This window comes from Triturus cristatus, chromosome 7, assembly GCF_964204655.1.
Source record: "Triturus cristatus chromosome 7, aTriCri1.1, whole genome shotgun sequence".
In the NCBI taxonomy this organism is placed as follows: domain Eukaryota; kingdom Metazoa; phylum Chordata; class Amphibia; order Caudata; family Salamandridae; genus Triturus; species Triturus cristatus.
In genome coordinates, this window is record NC_140590.1 from 40786252 (window position 1) to 40803398 (window position 17147).

A 17147-nucleotide genomic window follows, 5' to 3' on the forward strand; every position below is an offset into this window, starting at 1 on the left:
GATTGTTCCACAGACGGGGGCCCCTGATGGAAAGGGAGCGACCCCCCTGTCTGGTCTTGTTGTGTCTAGGAACCTGAAGTAGCAGCTGATTGCTGGACCTTAGAGTGCGGGAAGGGCGGTGGTATACAAATTTCTCCGCAAGGTGAGGTGGACCGAGGTTGTGAAGACCCTTGTGCACCACACAGCAAATCTTGAATTCCACCCTTTTCCGGATGGGGAGCCAATGGAGGGCCTTGAGGAGGGGCAAGGATGGGGTTCTAGGGGGGGCACTGGTTACCAGGCGGGCCGCAGTGTTTTGAACCACCTGAAGTCTGTTAAGCACTCCTTCGTTGGCTGCTAAGAATAGGCCATTGCAATAGTCCAGGCGGCTCAAAACGAGGGCCTGGACCAAGGTCTTTCTGGTGTGGTCTGGTAGAAGGGGGAACACCTTCCGAAGGAGGCTAATAATGTGAAAGCAGGAACCTGCCGTGATGTTGGCATGATGAGCAAAGGTGAGATCATGATCAAGACGGACCCCCAGGTTTTTCACCACCTGTTTAGGGAGTGGGGCCTGACCCAGACTGGAGGGCCACCAGTCAGGGGTCCACAGGATTTTAGCCCCTCCGAATAGCATGACCTCTGACTTTCCCACATTACACTGGAGAAAGTTCCGGGCCATCCAGCTGGCGATCGCAGTCATGCCGTTGGAGAAAGCTAGTCTTATCTCCGGGGTAAAGTTTTTAAAAGTAAACAGCAGCTGCGTATCGTCAGCGTAGGAGATGGGCATGAACCCGAAAGACCTCACAATGTTAGCCAGAGAGGAGACATATACGTTAAACAACGTAGGGCTAAGACAGGAGCCCTGTGGGACTCCTCTGGTAATACTGGCCGAGGGGGAACTGAAGGAACCCATATTCACCTTCTGGGTGCGTTCAGAGAGAAAGCTGGTAAACCACGCCAAGGCGGCTTTCTCAATGCCGATCTCCTTTAATCTGGTCAGGAGAATTGCGTGGGATATGGTGTCGAAAGCTGCGGACAAGTCCAGCAGCACCAACACCACAGACATCCCTCTGTCCAAGGACAGGCGTATAGCATCCGTGATGGAAAGGAGCGCCGTATCGGTGCTGTACCTGGGCCTGAAACCCGACTGAGAGTGGTCCAGACAGCCGGCCTGCTCAATAAAGCATGCCCATGCCTCACGCTATCCTGCTGGATGTGAAAAACCCATGCCCCCTGCTATCCCACTGGACGTGAAACACCCATGCCTCCTGCTATCCTCCTGGATGTGAAACACCCATGCCTCCTGCTATCCTACTGGACGTGAAACACCCATGCCTCCTGCTATCCCATTGGACGTGAAACACCCATGCCTCCTGCTATTCTACTGGACGTGAAACACCCATGCCTCCTGCTATCCTACTGGACGTGAAACACCCATGCCTCCTGCTATCCTGCTGGATGTGAAACACCCATGCCTCCTGCTATCCCATTGGACGTGAAACACCCATGCCTCCTGCTATCCCATTGTACGTGAAACACCCATGCATCCTGCTATCCTCCTGGACCCGAAACACCCATGCCTCCTGCTATCCTCCTGGATGTTAAACACCCGTGCCTCCCGCTATCCTCCTGGACGTGAAAAACCCATGCCTCACGCTATTCTCCTGGACGTGAAACACCCATGCCTCCTGCTATCCTACTGGACGTGAAACACCCAATCCTCCTGCTATCCTCCTGGACGTGAAACACCCGTGCCTCCCGCTATTCTCCTGGACGTGAAAAACCCATGCCTCCCGCTATTCTCCTGGACGTGAAACACCCATGCCTCCTGCTATCCTAGGGATGTGAAACACCCGTGCCTCACGCTATCCTACTGGACGTGAAACACCCGTGCCTTTCGCTATCCTAGTGGACGTGAAACACCCATGCCTCCCGCTATACTACTGGACGAGAAACACCTGTGCCTTTCACTATCCTAGTGGACGTGATACACCCATGCCTCCCGCTATCCCACTGGACGAGAAACACCCATGCCTCCCGCTATCCTACTGGACGTGATACACCCATGCCTCCCGCTATCCCACTGGACATGAAACACCCATGCCTCCCGCTGTCCTACTGGATGTGAAACACCCATGCATTTTGCTATCCTAGTGGACGTGAAACACCCATGCCTCCTGCTATCCTAGTGGACGTGAAACACCCATGCCTCCCGCTATCCTAGTGGACGTGAAACACCCATGCCTCCTGCTATCCTGATGGACGTGAAACACCTATGCCTCCTGCTATCCTACTGGACGTGAAACACCCATGCCTCCTGCTATCCCATTGGACGTGAAACACCCATGCCTCCTGCTATTCTCCTGGACGTGAAAAACCCATGCCTCCCGCTATTCTCCAGGATGTGAAACACCCATGCCTCCTGCTATCCTAGGGATGTGAAACACCCATGCCTCCCGCTATCCCACTGGACGTAAAACACCCATGCCTCCTGCTATCCCACTGGACGTAAAACACCCATGCCTTCCGCTATCCCACTGGGCGTAAAACACCCATGCCTCCCGCTATCCCACTGGACGTAAAACACCCATGCCTCCTGCTATCCCACTGGACGTAAAACACCCATGCCTTCCGCTATCCCACTGGGCGTAAAACACCCATGCCTCCTGCTATCCCACTGGACGTGAAACACCCATGCCTCCCGCTATCCCACTGGGCGTAAAACACCCATGCCTCCCGCTATCCCACTGGGCGTAAAACACCCATGCTTTCTGCTATCCCACTGGACGTGAAACACCCATGCCTCCCGCTATCCTAGTGGACGTGAAACACCCATGCCTCCCGCTATCCTACTGGACGTGAAACACCCATGCCTCCTGCTATCCTCCCGGACGTGAAACACTCATGCCTCCTGCTATCCTAGTGGACGAGAAACACCCATGCCTCCTGCTATCCTCCTGGATGTGAAACACCCATGCCTCACGCTATCCTGCTGGACGTGAAACACCCATGCCTCCTGCTATCCTACTGGACGTGAAACACCCATGCCTCCTGCTATCCTCCTGGACGTGAAACACCCGTGCCTCCCGCTATTCTCCTGGACGTGAAAAACCCATGCCTCCCGCTATTCTCCTGGACGTGAAACACCCATGCCTCCTGCTATCCTAGGGATGTGAAACACCCATGCCTCCCGCTATCCTACTGGACGTGATACACCCATGCCTCCCGCTATCCCACTGGACATGAAACACCCATGCCTCCCGCTGTCCTACTGGACGTGAAACACCCATGCATTTTGCTATCCTAGTGGACGTGAAACACCCATGCCTCCTGCTATCCTAGTGGACGTGAAACACCCATGCCTCCCGCTATCCTAGTGGACGTGAAACACCCATGCCCCCTGCTATCCCACTGGACGTGAAACACCCAGGCCTCCTGCTATCCTACTGGACGTGAAACACCCATGCCTCCTGCTATCCCATTGTACGTGAAACACCCATGCCTCCTGCTATCCCATTGTACGTGAAACACCCATGCATCCTGCTATGCTCCTGGACCCGAAACACCCATGCCTCCCGCTATCCTCCTGGACGTGAAAAACCCATGCCTCACGCTATTCTCCTGGACGTGAAAAACCCATGCCTCCTGCTATCCTACTGGACGTGAAACACCCATGCCTCCTGCTATCCTCCTGGACGTGAAACGCCCATGCCTCCTGCTATCCTAGGGATGTGAAACACCCGTGCCTCACGCTATCCTACTGGACGTGAAACACCCGTGCCTTTCGCTATCCTAGTGGACGTGAAACACCCATGCCTCCCGCTATCCTACTGGACGAGAAACACCTGTGCCTTTCACTATCCTAGTGGATGTGATACACCCATGCCTCCCGCTATCCCACTGGACGAGAAACACCCATGCCTCCCGCTATCCTACTGGACGTGAAACACCCATGCCTCCCGCTATCCTAGTGGACATGAAACACCGATGCCTCACACATTCCTAATGGATGTGAAACACCCATGCCTCACGCAATCCTAATGGACGTGAAACACCCATGCCTCCTGCTATCCCACTGGACATGAAACACCCATGCTTCCCGCTATTCTCCTGGACGTGAAACACCCATGCCTCCCGCTGTCCTACTGGACGTGAAACACCCATGCATTTTGCTATCCTAGTGGACGTGAAACACCCATGCCTCCTGCTATCCTAGTGGACGTGAAACACCCATGCCTCCCGCTATCCTAGTGGACGTGAAACACCCATGCCTCCCGCTATCCTACTGGACGTAAAACACCCATGCCTCCTGCTATCCCACTGGACGTAAAAGACCCATGCCTCCCGCTATCCCACTGGGCGTAAAACACCCATGCCACCCGCTATCCTACTAGACGTAAAACACCCGTGCCTCCTGCTATCCTACTGGACGTGAAACACCCATGTCTCACGCTATCCTCCTGGACGTGAAACACCCATGCCTCACGCTCTGCTACTGGACGTGAAACACCCATGCCTCCTGCTATCCTAGTGGACGAGAAACACCCATGCCTCCTGCTATCCTCCTGGACGTGAAACACCCATGCCTCCTGCTATCCTCCTGGACGTGAAACCCCCATGCCTCACGCTATCCTACTGGACGTGAAACACCCATGCCTCCCGCTATCCTCCCGGACGTGAAACACCCATTCCCCCTGCTATCCCACTGGACGTGAAACACCCATGCCTCCTGCTATCCCACTGGACGTGAAACACCCGTGCCTCATGCTATCCTAGTGGACGAGAAACACCCATGCCTCCTGCTATCCCATTGGACGAGAAACATCCATGCCTCCTGCTATCCCATTGGACGAGAAACATCCATGCCTCCTGCTATCCCATTGTACGTGAAACACCCGTGCCTCCTGCTATCCTCCTGGACCTGAAACACCCATGCCTCCTTCTATCCTCCTGGATGTGAAACACCCGTGCCTCCTGTATGCTCCTGGATATGAAACACCCATGCCTCTCGCTATCCTCCTGGAGATGAAACACCCGTGCTTCCCACTATTCTCCTGGACGTGAAAAACCCATGCCTCCCGCTATTCTCCTGGACGTGAAACACCCATGCCTCCTGCTATCCTAGGGACGTGAAACACCCGTGCCTCCCGCTATCCTACTGGACGAGAAACACCTGTGCCTTTCACTATTCTAGTGGACGTGATACACCCATGCCTCCCGCTATCCCACTGGACGAGAAACACCCATGCCTCCCGCTATCCTACTGGACGTGAAACACCTGTGCCTTTCACTATCCTACTGGACTAGAAACACCCATGCCTCCCGCTATCCTACTGGACGAGAAAGACCCATGCCTCCCACTATCCTAGTGGACGTGAAACACCCATGCCTCCCGCTATTCTAGTGGACGTGAAACACCCATGCCTCACGCAATCCTAATGGATGTGAAACACCCATGCCTCCCGCTATCCTAATGGACGTGAAACACCCATGCCTCCCGCTATCCTAATGGACGTGAAACACCCATGCCTCCCGCTATCCTAGTGGACGTGAAACACCCATGCCTCCCGCTATCCCACTGAACATGAAACACCCATGCTTCCCGCTATTCTCCTGGACGTGAAACACCCATGCCTCCCGCTGTCCTAGTGGACGTGAAACACCCATGCCTCCCGCTATCCTAGTGGACGTGAAACACCCATGCCTCCCGCTATCCTAGTGGACATGAAACACCCATGCCTCCCGCTATCCTAATGGACATGAAACACCCATGCCTCCCGCTATCCTAATGGACATGAAACACCCATGCCTCCCGCTATCCTAATGGACATGAAACACCCATGCCTCCCGCTATTCTCCTGGACGTGAAACACCCATGCCTTTCGCTATCCCACTGGACGTGAAACGCCCGTGCCTCCTGTATCCTCCTGGATGTGAAACACCCATGCCTCCTGCTATCCCACTGGACGTGAAACACCCATGCCTCCTGCTATCCTAGGGATGTGAAACACCCGTGCCTCACGCTATCCTACTGGACGTGAAACACCCGTGCCTTTCGCTATCCTAGTGGACGTGAAACACCCATGCCTCCCGCTATCCTACTGGACGAGAAACACCTGTGCCTTTCACTATCCTAGTGGATGTGATACACCCATGCCTCCCGCTATCCCACTGGACGAGAAACACCCATGCCTCCCGCTATCCTACTGGACGTGAAACACACATGCCTCCCGCTATCCTAGTGGACATGAAACACCCATGCTTCCCGCTATTCTCCTGGACGTGAAACACCCATGCCTCACGCAATCCTAATGGATGTGAAACACCCATGCCTCACGCAATCCTAATGGACGTGAAACACCCATGCCTCCCGCTATCCTAGTGGACGTGAAACACCCATGCCTCCCACTATCCCACTGAACATGAAACACCCATGCTTCCCGCTATTCTCCTGGACGTGAAACACCCATGCCTCCCGCTGTCCTAGTGGATGTGAAACACCCATGCCTCCCACTATCCTAGTGGACGTGAAACACCCATGCCTCCCGCTATCCCACTGGACATGAAACACCCATGCTTCCCGCTATTCTCCTGGACGTGAAACACCCATGCCTCCCGCTGTCCTACTGGACGTGAAACACCCATGCATTTTGCTATCCTAGTGGACGTGAAACACCCATGCCTCCTGCTATCCTAGTGGACGTGAAACACCCATGCCTCCCGCTATCCTGGTGGACGTGAAACACCCATGCCTCCCGCTATCCTACTGGACATAAAACACCCATGCCTCCTGCTATCCCACTGGACGTAAAACACCCATGCCTCCCGCTATCCCACTGGGCGTAAAACACCCATGCCACCCGCTATCCTACTAGACGTAAAACACCCGTGCCTCCTGCTATCCTACTGGACGTGAAACACCCATGCCTCACGCTATCCTCCTGGACGTGAAACACCCATGCCTCACGCTCTGCTACTGGACGTGAAACACCCATGCCTCCTGCTATCCTAGTGGACGAGAAACACCCATGCCTCCTGCTATCCTCCTGGACGTGAAACACCCATGCCTCCTGCTATCCTACTGGACGTGAAACCCCCATGCCTCACGCTATCCTACTGGACGTGAAACACCCATGCCTCCCGCTATCCTCCCGGACGTGAAACACCCATTCCCCCTGCTATCCCACTGGACGTGAAACACCCATGCCTCCTGCTATCCCAATGGACGTGAAACACCCATGCCTCCTGCTATCCTAGTGGACGAGAAACACCCATGCCTCCTGCTATCCTCCTGGATGTGAAACACCCATGCCTCCTGCTATCCCACTGGACGTGAAACACCCATGCCTCCTGCTATCCCATTGGACGAGAAACATCCATGCCTCCTGCTATCCCATTGGACGAGAAACACCCATGCCTCCTGCTATCCCATTGTACGTGAAACACCCGTGCCTCCTGCTATCCTCCTGGACCTGAAACACCCATGCCTCCTTCTATCCTCCTGGATGTGAAACACCCGTGCCTCCTGTATGCTCCTGGATATGAAACACCCATGCCTCCCGCTATCCTCCTGGAGATGAAACACCCGTGCTTCCCGCTATTCTCCTGGACGTGAAAAACCCATGCCTCCCGCTATTCTACTGGACGTGAAACACCCATGCCTCCTGCTATCCTAGGGACGTGAAACACCCGTGCCTCCCGCTATCCTACTGGACGTGAAACACCCGTGCCTCCCGCTATCCTACTGGACGAGAAACACCTGTGCCTTTCACTATTCTAGTGGACGTGATACACCCATGCCTCCCGCTATCCCACTGGACGAGAAACACCCATGCCTCCCGCTATCCTACTGGACGTGAAACACCTGTGCCTTTCACTATCCTACTGGACTAGAAACACCCATGCCTCCCGCTATCCTACTGGACGATAAACACCCATGCCTCCCACTATCCTAGTGGACGTGAAACACCCATGCCTCCCGCTATCCTAGTGGACGTGAAACACCCATGCCTCACGCAATCCTAATGGATGTGAAACACCCATGCCTCCCGCTATCCTAATGGACGTGAAACACCCATGCCTCCCGCTATCCTAGTGGACGTGAAACACCCATGCCTCCCGCTATCCCAGTGGACATGAAACACCCATGCTTCCCGCTATTCTCCTGGACGTGAAACACCCATGCCTCCCGCTGTCCTAGTGGACGTGAAACACCCATGCCTCCCGCTATCCTAGTGGACGTGAAACACCCATGCCTCCCGCTATCCTAGTGGACATGAAACACCCATGCCTCCCGCTATCCTAATGGACATGAAACACCCATGCCTCCCGCTATCCTAATGGACATGAAACACCCATGCCTCCCGCTATCCTAATGGACATGAAACACCCATGCCTCCCGCTATTCTCCTGGACGTGAAACACCCATGCCTCCCGCTGTCCTACTGGACGTGAAACACCCATGCCTTTCGCTATCCCACTGGACGTGAAACGCCCGTGCCTCCTGTATCCTCCTGGATGTGAAACACCCATGCCTCCTGCTATCCCACTGGACGTGAAACACCCATGCCTCCTGCTATGCTACAGGAAGTGAAACACCCATGCGTCCAGCTATCCACCTGGAAGTGAAACACACATGCCCTCCTGATATACTACTGGACGTGAAACACCCGTGCCTCCTGCTATCCTACTGGACATTAAATACCCATGCCTCCTGCTATCCTACTGGACGTGAAACACCCATGCCTCCTGCTATCCTACTGGACGTGAAACACCCATGCCTCCTGCTATCCTCCTGGACATGAAACACCCATGCCTCATGCTATCCTACTGGACATGAAACACCCGTGCCTCCTGCTATCCTACTGGACATGAAACACCCATGCCTCACGCTATCCTACTGGACATGAAACACCCATGCCTCCTGCTATCCTACTGGACGTGAAACACCCATGCCTCCTGCTATACTACTGGATCCGAAACACCCATGCCTCCCGCTATCCTCCTGGTTGTGAAACACCCATGCCTCCTGCTATACAACTGGATCCGAAACACCCATGCCTCCCGCTATCCTACTGGGCGTAAAACACCCATGACTCCTGCTATCCCACTGGTCGTGAAACACCCATGCCTCACGCTATCCTACTGGACGTGAAACACCCATGCCTCCCGCGATCCCACTGGGCGTAAAACACCCATGCCTCCTGCTATCCCACTGGACGTGAAACCCCCGTGCCTCCTGCTATCCCACTGGATTTGAAACACCCGTGCCTCCTGCTATCCCACTGGATCCGAAACACCCATGCCTCCTGCCATCCTACTAGACTTGAAACACCCGTGCCTCCTGCTATCCTACTGGACGTGAAACACCCATGTCTCCTGCTATCCTACTGGACGTGAAACACCCATGCCTCCCGCTATCCTCCTGGACGTGAAACGCCCATGCCTCCTGCTAGCCTACTGGACCCGAAACACCCGTGCCTCCTGCCATCCTACTAGACTTGAAACACCCATGCCTCCTGCTATCCCACTGGATTTGAAACACCCATGCCTCCTGCTATCCTACTGGCCAACCCATCCTCTCTGTCTCTTCTGCCATCTCATCTGCTGCTTTTTCATCACCCCTTGTGATCTTTATGTGTAGTTCACCTGCTCGAGCCCACTCCAGCACTTCCATGCTGCTTCAATGGCACCGTGAGGGTGCAACCACTGCATGCAATTCAGTTCTTTGCCTGCACTGTCCCCCGGGTAGCAAGGTTATGTCTAGGGCTCCCTGTTTTATGGTATTTCTTTTTTTGACATTTGTCTGTATTTATCCATATATATTTTGGGTTTTGTGAATAAATGAAGTTGAAACTATTGCACTTCCACATTTATGCAACAGATAAATGTGCATCCGTGCTTGAACGCCCGATAGGTTCCAATGACCGGAAGGCTCACAAAAGATAAATCAATGCACTTATATGAAAACATGAACATTTAAGTATCAAGGTTGTGTGTATCTATTGCTGTTTAAGCCTCTTTACTAAAATGAAAACATTTTTTAACCCCTTACCTGCCAATTGGCCAAGTTACTGGCCTGGCAGTCATGACTGACAGCATTTAGAATCTCTCAAAAAAGAATCCAAAATCCATATTTATCCACATTTAAAAATGAATACAGACAGAAAAATAAACTGTTTGCTGTCTGTATTTACCTATAAAAACGGAAAACAGGGAGCCTTATTTATGTCTCATCTCCCTCAGCCCCTCCCCCTTTCAGCTTCGGTACTCTGCAGCAGCGGAAGTGCTTCATCGAGGCCTCCAATGTACTGCCAGTCATTAGTTCTAGTGCGTCCTTTACCCTTTCAGATATTCTCCCAGGTTGCGTGCTGGAAGGAGGAGGCTAGTTTCCTGAAGTTTGGGCAACCTGAGGTACTTTCAGGTTATAATCCGTTCAGCTTTTGTAGCGTCAGGAAACAGTGATACACAAATAGACAGTAATAATGTTAATGTTTAGGGTTTTGAAACCATTCACATACCATTCGGTTTCTTGACGCTAGTGTCTACCACAGTGAAGGCAATCAGAACAAGCATTTGCAATGCAATAGGTCTCGCATTTACATTCGTTTGAGCTATTGACATTGTAAATGTTTTTTGTTTGTTTTTCTTTTTTAAAACATAAACAAAAGGCCATTTACAATGCCAATAGCTTAAACTCTCGTAAATGTGAGACCTATTGCATTGTTGGTGCCCTTAATGGCCCTGAGTGGCGTGGTTGCCCTACTTGGCTTTATGTCAACACGGCAGAGAGATCACAGTCCTGGGCCTTCCTTTTGCAAATGGTTGTTTTAAGGTGTGTCAGTCTAATAGGTTAAATTGAAGTGGACCAAGCCTACAGCTGCCAGAATCCATTAGAATAACAATTACAATCCCAGAGCTCACACCATAGTGTCCTGGCGACAAGGTAAACTCAGTGACGTGCAGCGTGAGAAGATGGCCCTGGTGGGCAGCTTCAGAGGCAGGTGTCTGGGGAAAGGGAGAAGCTGGCAAGGCGGGTCAATGTGAAAAGCTGGCACTGGCAGGCAGTTTGAAGAGCTGACACTGGTGGGCAGAGCAAGCAGCTTCCATTGGAGGGCAGCGTGGCAAGCTGGCACCGGTGGACAGTGTAGGAAGTTGGCATTGGTGGGCAGTTTAAGAAGTTGGCAATGACAGGCAGTGTGAGGTCCAGTAATTGGTGAAGAGTGAGTGAAGGAAGCCAGAGACAGCGAGAGAAGACGGCAATGTGGAAAACAGTAAAGAGGCACTGTGAAAAGACAGCAAAGATAGGCAGTGTACAAAGCGGACATCATGGCATTGTAAGAAGAAGGCAATACTAGGGACTGTCACATGCTGGCACCAGTGGGTCTCGTGGGGCGCATACACTGGAAAGCAGCACCTGGAGCCGACAGCTGTCACAGAAGCAGCGCAAGGCATTTGCCTCCTTGAGCACAGTGAGCACTGTGAGAAGCACAAACTGATCATTTTGAGAAGGTGGAAGCGGTGGGCTCTTTGCTGCAAACCTCCGTAATACTTCTGTGCACCCTCCTCTCCTTACCGATCCGTTCCCCCATGCCAGAGTTCTTCGGTCCTCCAGAGTAATGTCCACATGGCGCTACCCTTTGTTCTCTTGGGTTTCAGGGCGCTATGTCGCATCCTGTGTCTCTCCGCCTGAGAGGCAGTTGAAGCCTGAGGAGGGCGGAGCGCAGGAGCTTTTATTGTTTACCAGAAATACAGACAGCACTGCACAGAGAGGAAACCCAGTCTGAACACAGGGCTCACATTACAGCCGCAGCCGGCGCTGGGTGGACTCATCTGGCAGGGGGAGGGTAGCACAAGTACCAAATGCAGGGGACACAGCTCGCACGGGACTATTCGGGACCTACTGATGCCAAGCCAGTTTACAATTATGGAGAGGCAGGAGGTTGTGGTGAAACTGAGCCCTGCCCCTTCCTAGCCCTGCTCTCCAACCGTGGAATGAGCAGTACTTACCGGCTCCTAAACCCTGACAGGGAAGGGGTCTCCGGGATCGGGTTCAAGAATGTGGCCTCAAGCGAGTAATGAGACAGAAATGCATGTCCCGGGGTAAGACGGGGCCATATATACTGACACGCAGTCTACCATTTTACCAGGAGGGCGTTCCCTTTCTACATACACACAACGCTCAAGCAGAGGCGCAGCCTGCATAATTCCCTATAAAACACAACATAATACTGTTATAATCATGGAAGCAGATTTTGACACGAAGAAATGGAGGTGTCTGCCATGAGAAGGCATAAACAACAAGCGCTCGCCATTGCGGAATGGCAGCCACTTGTTTATATTAGCATCGCACTTTAAGTGAAGTGAAAGCGCAATGCAAAAATAAACACGCGGCTGAGTGAAACAGATGGGTACACGCCCCTTTGAGATAAGAAATTGCTTCACGACAGCCGTGAAGCTAACGACCCAGTCCAGATGGGCTGTCTAAAAGGGAGACAGGGCGGTAACTAAGGAGCATCCTTTTCAATGGGAAGCCAGCTTTTAGCATAAACGCGGACGCGACCCAATGAAAATGATGGGTGGGGCTTCAAGTCCCCTTCTGAAATCTCCTCGAACACAATAGCCCTCTCAGAGCGAGCACCGCATGCGCGCTGCAACGCTAGACGAGACCTACAAATGAATCAAGGGAACCAAAGAGCCACTTTTTAGTTCTTTCCTAAGCTGACACAAATTAGGATGAGCTCCGAGATGGATGGGCAGAGAATTCCACCATTTAGAAGTGGAACAAGAATTCAGGCAAGTGAATAACTGCTAGCGAAAGTGTGTCTGCAATACAGAGGCAGACAGCCAGAAAATGGCAGAGGGTGTAGATCAGAAGCCGACAAATGCTTATCTTTCTTGTGTGCAAACACACTATGCTGTCCATCTGGGTCAGTAAACCTGCACCAGTGGAGAGCGGACAGTAAAGATACTGTTTGGCCAATTGAGTGTGATAAGTGAGTGAGTAAATGGTGCTTGGAGTCTGCCAGCAACCATCAGATGCAGCCAGAAAGGCAGAAGTCTTCAAACAGCCTGCCAAGACTCAGACAGTCATATTTCCTGAAGCCACTGAACGCACGGTTCACAGCTCACCTGTACACGCTCCCAAGGACACCCTCTCGCAGAGACATTCCTCCGAACATCCAGAGGGTGGAATCTGGTCCCTCCACCATGGTGTGCCCCAGGCGGTGCAGAAAGCGGCTGGCTGTGTCCTGAAAATGAAGAATAGATGAAAGTAACAGAAGACAGTGGAAAGTAGAGCTATTAAACGCAGCTAAATTAACAATCCCACTAACTTTCTGTTCCCCAGTCTGTATGTGCTTCCTCACTTCTTTTCCCTGAGTCCCTTCAATGCGCTTGCCCCGCTCTCTTCCTGAAGGACAATAATTGCCCCTCCTCTGACCACAGCCCCTTAGTCTCCACCTCTAAAGACCTAAATCTTGCTCTCTGTGATCTTCAGCCCTCGCCCTCCAGAACAATATACCTCAAAGCTCAATTCATCACTTCCAGTCCCTCACTCTGCACCTCCATCCTTTCTGAACTCTCTTCTCTTACTCGGTTGTGCTCTCTATCACTCCAAAGTGGTTGTATGTCAGCACCAGGCAGGTATTTACCACGCCTGCCTTAACAACGCAGTCCGAACCACAAATGCATCTTCTCTCCACAATAGTAGGGAAAGCGTAAGACTTAAAGTCCAACATCAGTCCAACAATGCTATCCTTAAGGCAAGTCGTTGTAAGACTTGCGTGGTAAAGGAATGCAGTGTAAAGACGCATTCGTGGTTCACACTGCGTTGTTAAGGCACAGTGAGTTTGACCCATGATGTAAAGGCGGCTTTCCCTCCCAAACCACTCGCACTGCTTCTCTCTATTCCAAGCCCTTTACCTTCAAAATCCGATCTCTTCTGTTCCTTCAGTACACCATCCCTTTTGGGTGGATTAGTAAACACTTCCCTCTCTACGTATTACACAAATCTCTTTTTCATGGCTCTCTTAATGATACGGGCTGGGCAAAATTACCTGGAGAATAAAAGTAGCAAACTATTTTGATCTCATGTTCATAAAAATGGCAATACAACTGTGGAGTATGTTAGCTGCCCTACAATACAGCAGGGATTTCCTAAACTGATAAATGCTGGAAAATCATGGTTTTCCCGTTTCTATATGCTCTTTTATATGCAGTTACATCACAGATCAGTAAAATGAGCACTGGCAAAACCAACAGACCTGCCTCTGTCAAAAGATTTGAACACAGGCAATCCCAGATGCTATTTATATGGTTTGTACACACAAATGTTGTTTATCATGTGAAAGACCGCCCTACTGGCTTTTCCAATGCTGGTGAAAAAGTGCAGAGCATTCAAATGTCAAAATGCTACTTTGCACAGTGCACTAAAAAATCCTTCCACTAGTCCTGCGTGCATTCCTTGTATACCAATAAAGGAATATGCTACTTACCATTATGCATCTGTTCTTGGCATGTAGAGCTGCAGATCTACACACTGTGCATAGATCGCCATCTGGTGTTGGGCCCAGATGTTTGTAGTTTGTTTTTCCTCTTGGAAAGTCTTTGGAAGTCACGAGGTCGGTGACTCCTCCTTTGGATCGTATTGCGCATGGGCTTCGGCTCCATCCTGAGATTGTTTTTCGCCAGCAGGGAAAGATGGAGCATAGTAATAACAGTGAAGAAACCCATGTGTGTATCTAAATAAGATAAACTGGAACAGATACAGGTAGCCGGGGAGGCGTTTGGGCGTGTGTAGATCTGCAGCTCTACATGCCAAGAACATTTGCATACTGGTAAGTAGCGTATTCCGTTCGAGGCATATGAGCTGCAGATTACACACTTTTGCATAGACTATATAGCAGTTCCCAACCTTAGCGGCGACCACCGGTATCTGTTGCAGTGGTTTGAAATAATTTTTTGAGTACAGCCTGGCCCACACTAGCTTATTGCTTAGTTTGCACATCTACACAATAGTGTTTAGTAAAAGTGTGCGGTGTTGACCATGTAGCTGCTTTGCAGATATCATCTAATGAGATGTTCCCTAAATGCCATGGAAGCCCCCATCTTTCGTGTAGAATGGGCTTTAGGGGGAACGGATAGCGTTCGTTTTGCTTTGTGGTAGCAAATCTGAATGCATTTTACAATCCACCTAGCTATCCCTGATTTTGAGATGGGGTTGCCCTTATGTGGTGGAGAGAAAGAGACAAACAGTTGTTTGGTCTTGTGGAAAGATTGTGTTCTCTCGATGTAGTAGAGTAAGGCTCGTTTGACATCTAGTGTGTGCAGAACCCTTTCTGCAACGGTCTGTGGTTGCGAGAAAAATACTGATAGTTCTACAGATTGGTTTAGGTGAAAAGGGGAAATGACTTTAGGTAGGAATTTTGGGTTGGTACGGAGAACAACCTTGTTATGGTGCATTTGAAGAAAAGGTTCTTGTATGGTAAGTGCTTGTATCTCACTGACCCTTCTAAGGGAAAGCTGTTTTCCATGTTAGGAATTGTAGTTCGCATTTGTGTAAAGGTTCGAAGGGAGGCCCCATTAGCCTTGTGAGAACAATATTTAAGTTCCACACAGCTGAGGGTGGTACTCTGGGGGGAATTATTCTTTTTAGGCCTTCCATGAAGGCTTTAATGGCAGGTACTCTACAGAGTGATAGATGTTGCCTGTTTTGTAGGTAAGCTGCTATGGCTGCGAGGTGTAGTTGAATGGACGTATAGGCTAGATTACACCTTTGTAGGTGGAGTAAGTAGCCTATGATGTGTTGAATGGACAAGTCCAGGGGATTGATGGTGTTGTTATGGCAATAAACAACAAATCGTTTCCACTTGGCAGCGTAGCACGCTCTAGTGGTAGGTCGTCTAGCTTCTCTGATGACGTTCATACAGTCAGGGGGAAGATTTGGGTACCCAAATTCTAGGATTTCAATAGCCAGATCGCAAGGTTGAGCTGAGCTGGGTCCGGGTGTCCGATCTCTCCATGGTTCTGGGTTAGGAGGCATGGTGAGAGGTGTAGTTTTTGGTGTGGTACTACAGAGAGTTCCAGCAGCGTGGTGTACCACGGTTGTCTGGTCCACGTTGGAGCTACTAGGATTAGTGTGAGGGAGTGTTGTTGTAGTTTGCGCACCACTAATGGAATGAGTGGGAGGCGGAAAAGCGTACGCAAATCTGCCTGACCAGTTCATCCATATCGCATTTCCTTTGGACAATGGGTGTGGTTATCTGGCGGCGAAGCTTGGGTATTTTGTGTTTTCGTGGGTGGCAAAGAGGTCTATCTGTGGATGCCCCCATATTTGAAAGAACGGAAGAAGAACCTGTGGGTGAAGTTCCCACTCGTGGGTTTGTTGTGTCTGTCTGCTGAGCAGATCTGCCACGGTGTTTTGGACTCCTGGGACATGTTGAGCTAGGAGAAAGATTTTGTGGGGAATTGCCCATCTCCATATGCTCTGTGCTAATTGAGAGAGCTGTGGAGAGTGTGTGCCGCCTTGTTTTTGTATATAATACATGGCCGTCATGATGTCTGTGCGAATGAGGACTGCCTTGCCTGAAATCTGTATTTGAAAAGATTTTAGGGCTAAAAAGATTGCTAGTAACTTCAGATGGTTGATATGGAGTACATTTTGTTGAGGCGTCCATGTGCCCTGCACGGTGAGATGTAATAGGTGAGCTCCCCAGCCGGATAGCGATGCGTCCGTTGTTAGTATTATCTGGGGAACCGGGTCCAGGAACGGTCGACCTTTGGAAAGGTTTGTGGTGTTCCACCACTGCAGAGAGCGATGGGTGCGACCGTCTACCAACACCAGATCTGTCAGTTGACCTTGGGCCTGGCTCTACTGGTGCGCTAAGCACTCTTGGAGGGGACGCATCTGGAGTCTTGCGTGGGGCACTATGAAAATGCAAGAGGCCATCATCCCTATTAGTTGCATTAACACTCGTGCTGGAAGGGAGTGTTGAGGCATGAATTTTTGTCGCAAAGCCTGAATGCTTGCAATCCTGGCCGAATTGGGGTAGGCTATCGCTTTTGAGGTGTCTATGGTGGCACCGAGGTATTGTTTTATGTGGGATGGTTGTAGCTGTGACTTTTGGTGGTTTACCGTGAAGCCAAGTTGGTGAAGTAGTTCGATTGTG

General features: G+C 51.3%; 1 protein-coding gene across 1 annotated transcript in view; it reads right to left on the reverse strand.

The window, feature by feature from the left end:
- The window catches only part of MEGF8 (multiple EGF like domains 8), a 634126-nt gene that overhangs the window by 197967 nt on the left and 419012 nt on the right, over positions 1 to 17147 (reverse strand). The window contains exon 28 of the mRNA XM_085615576.1: positions 13111 to 13229. Within this exon, the coding sequence (XP_085471702.1) occupies positions 13111 to 13229 (119 nt within the window). The remainder of the gene's footprint in view (positions 1 to 13110; positions 13230 to 17147) is intronic.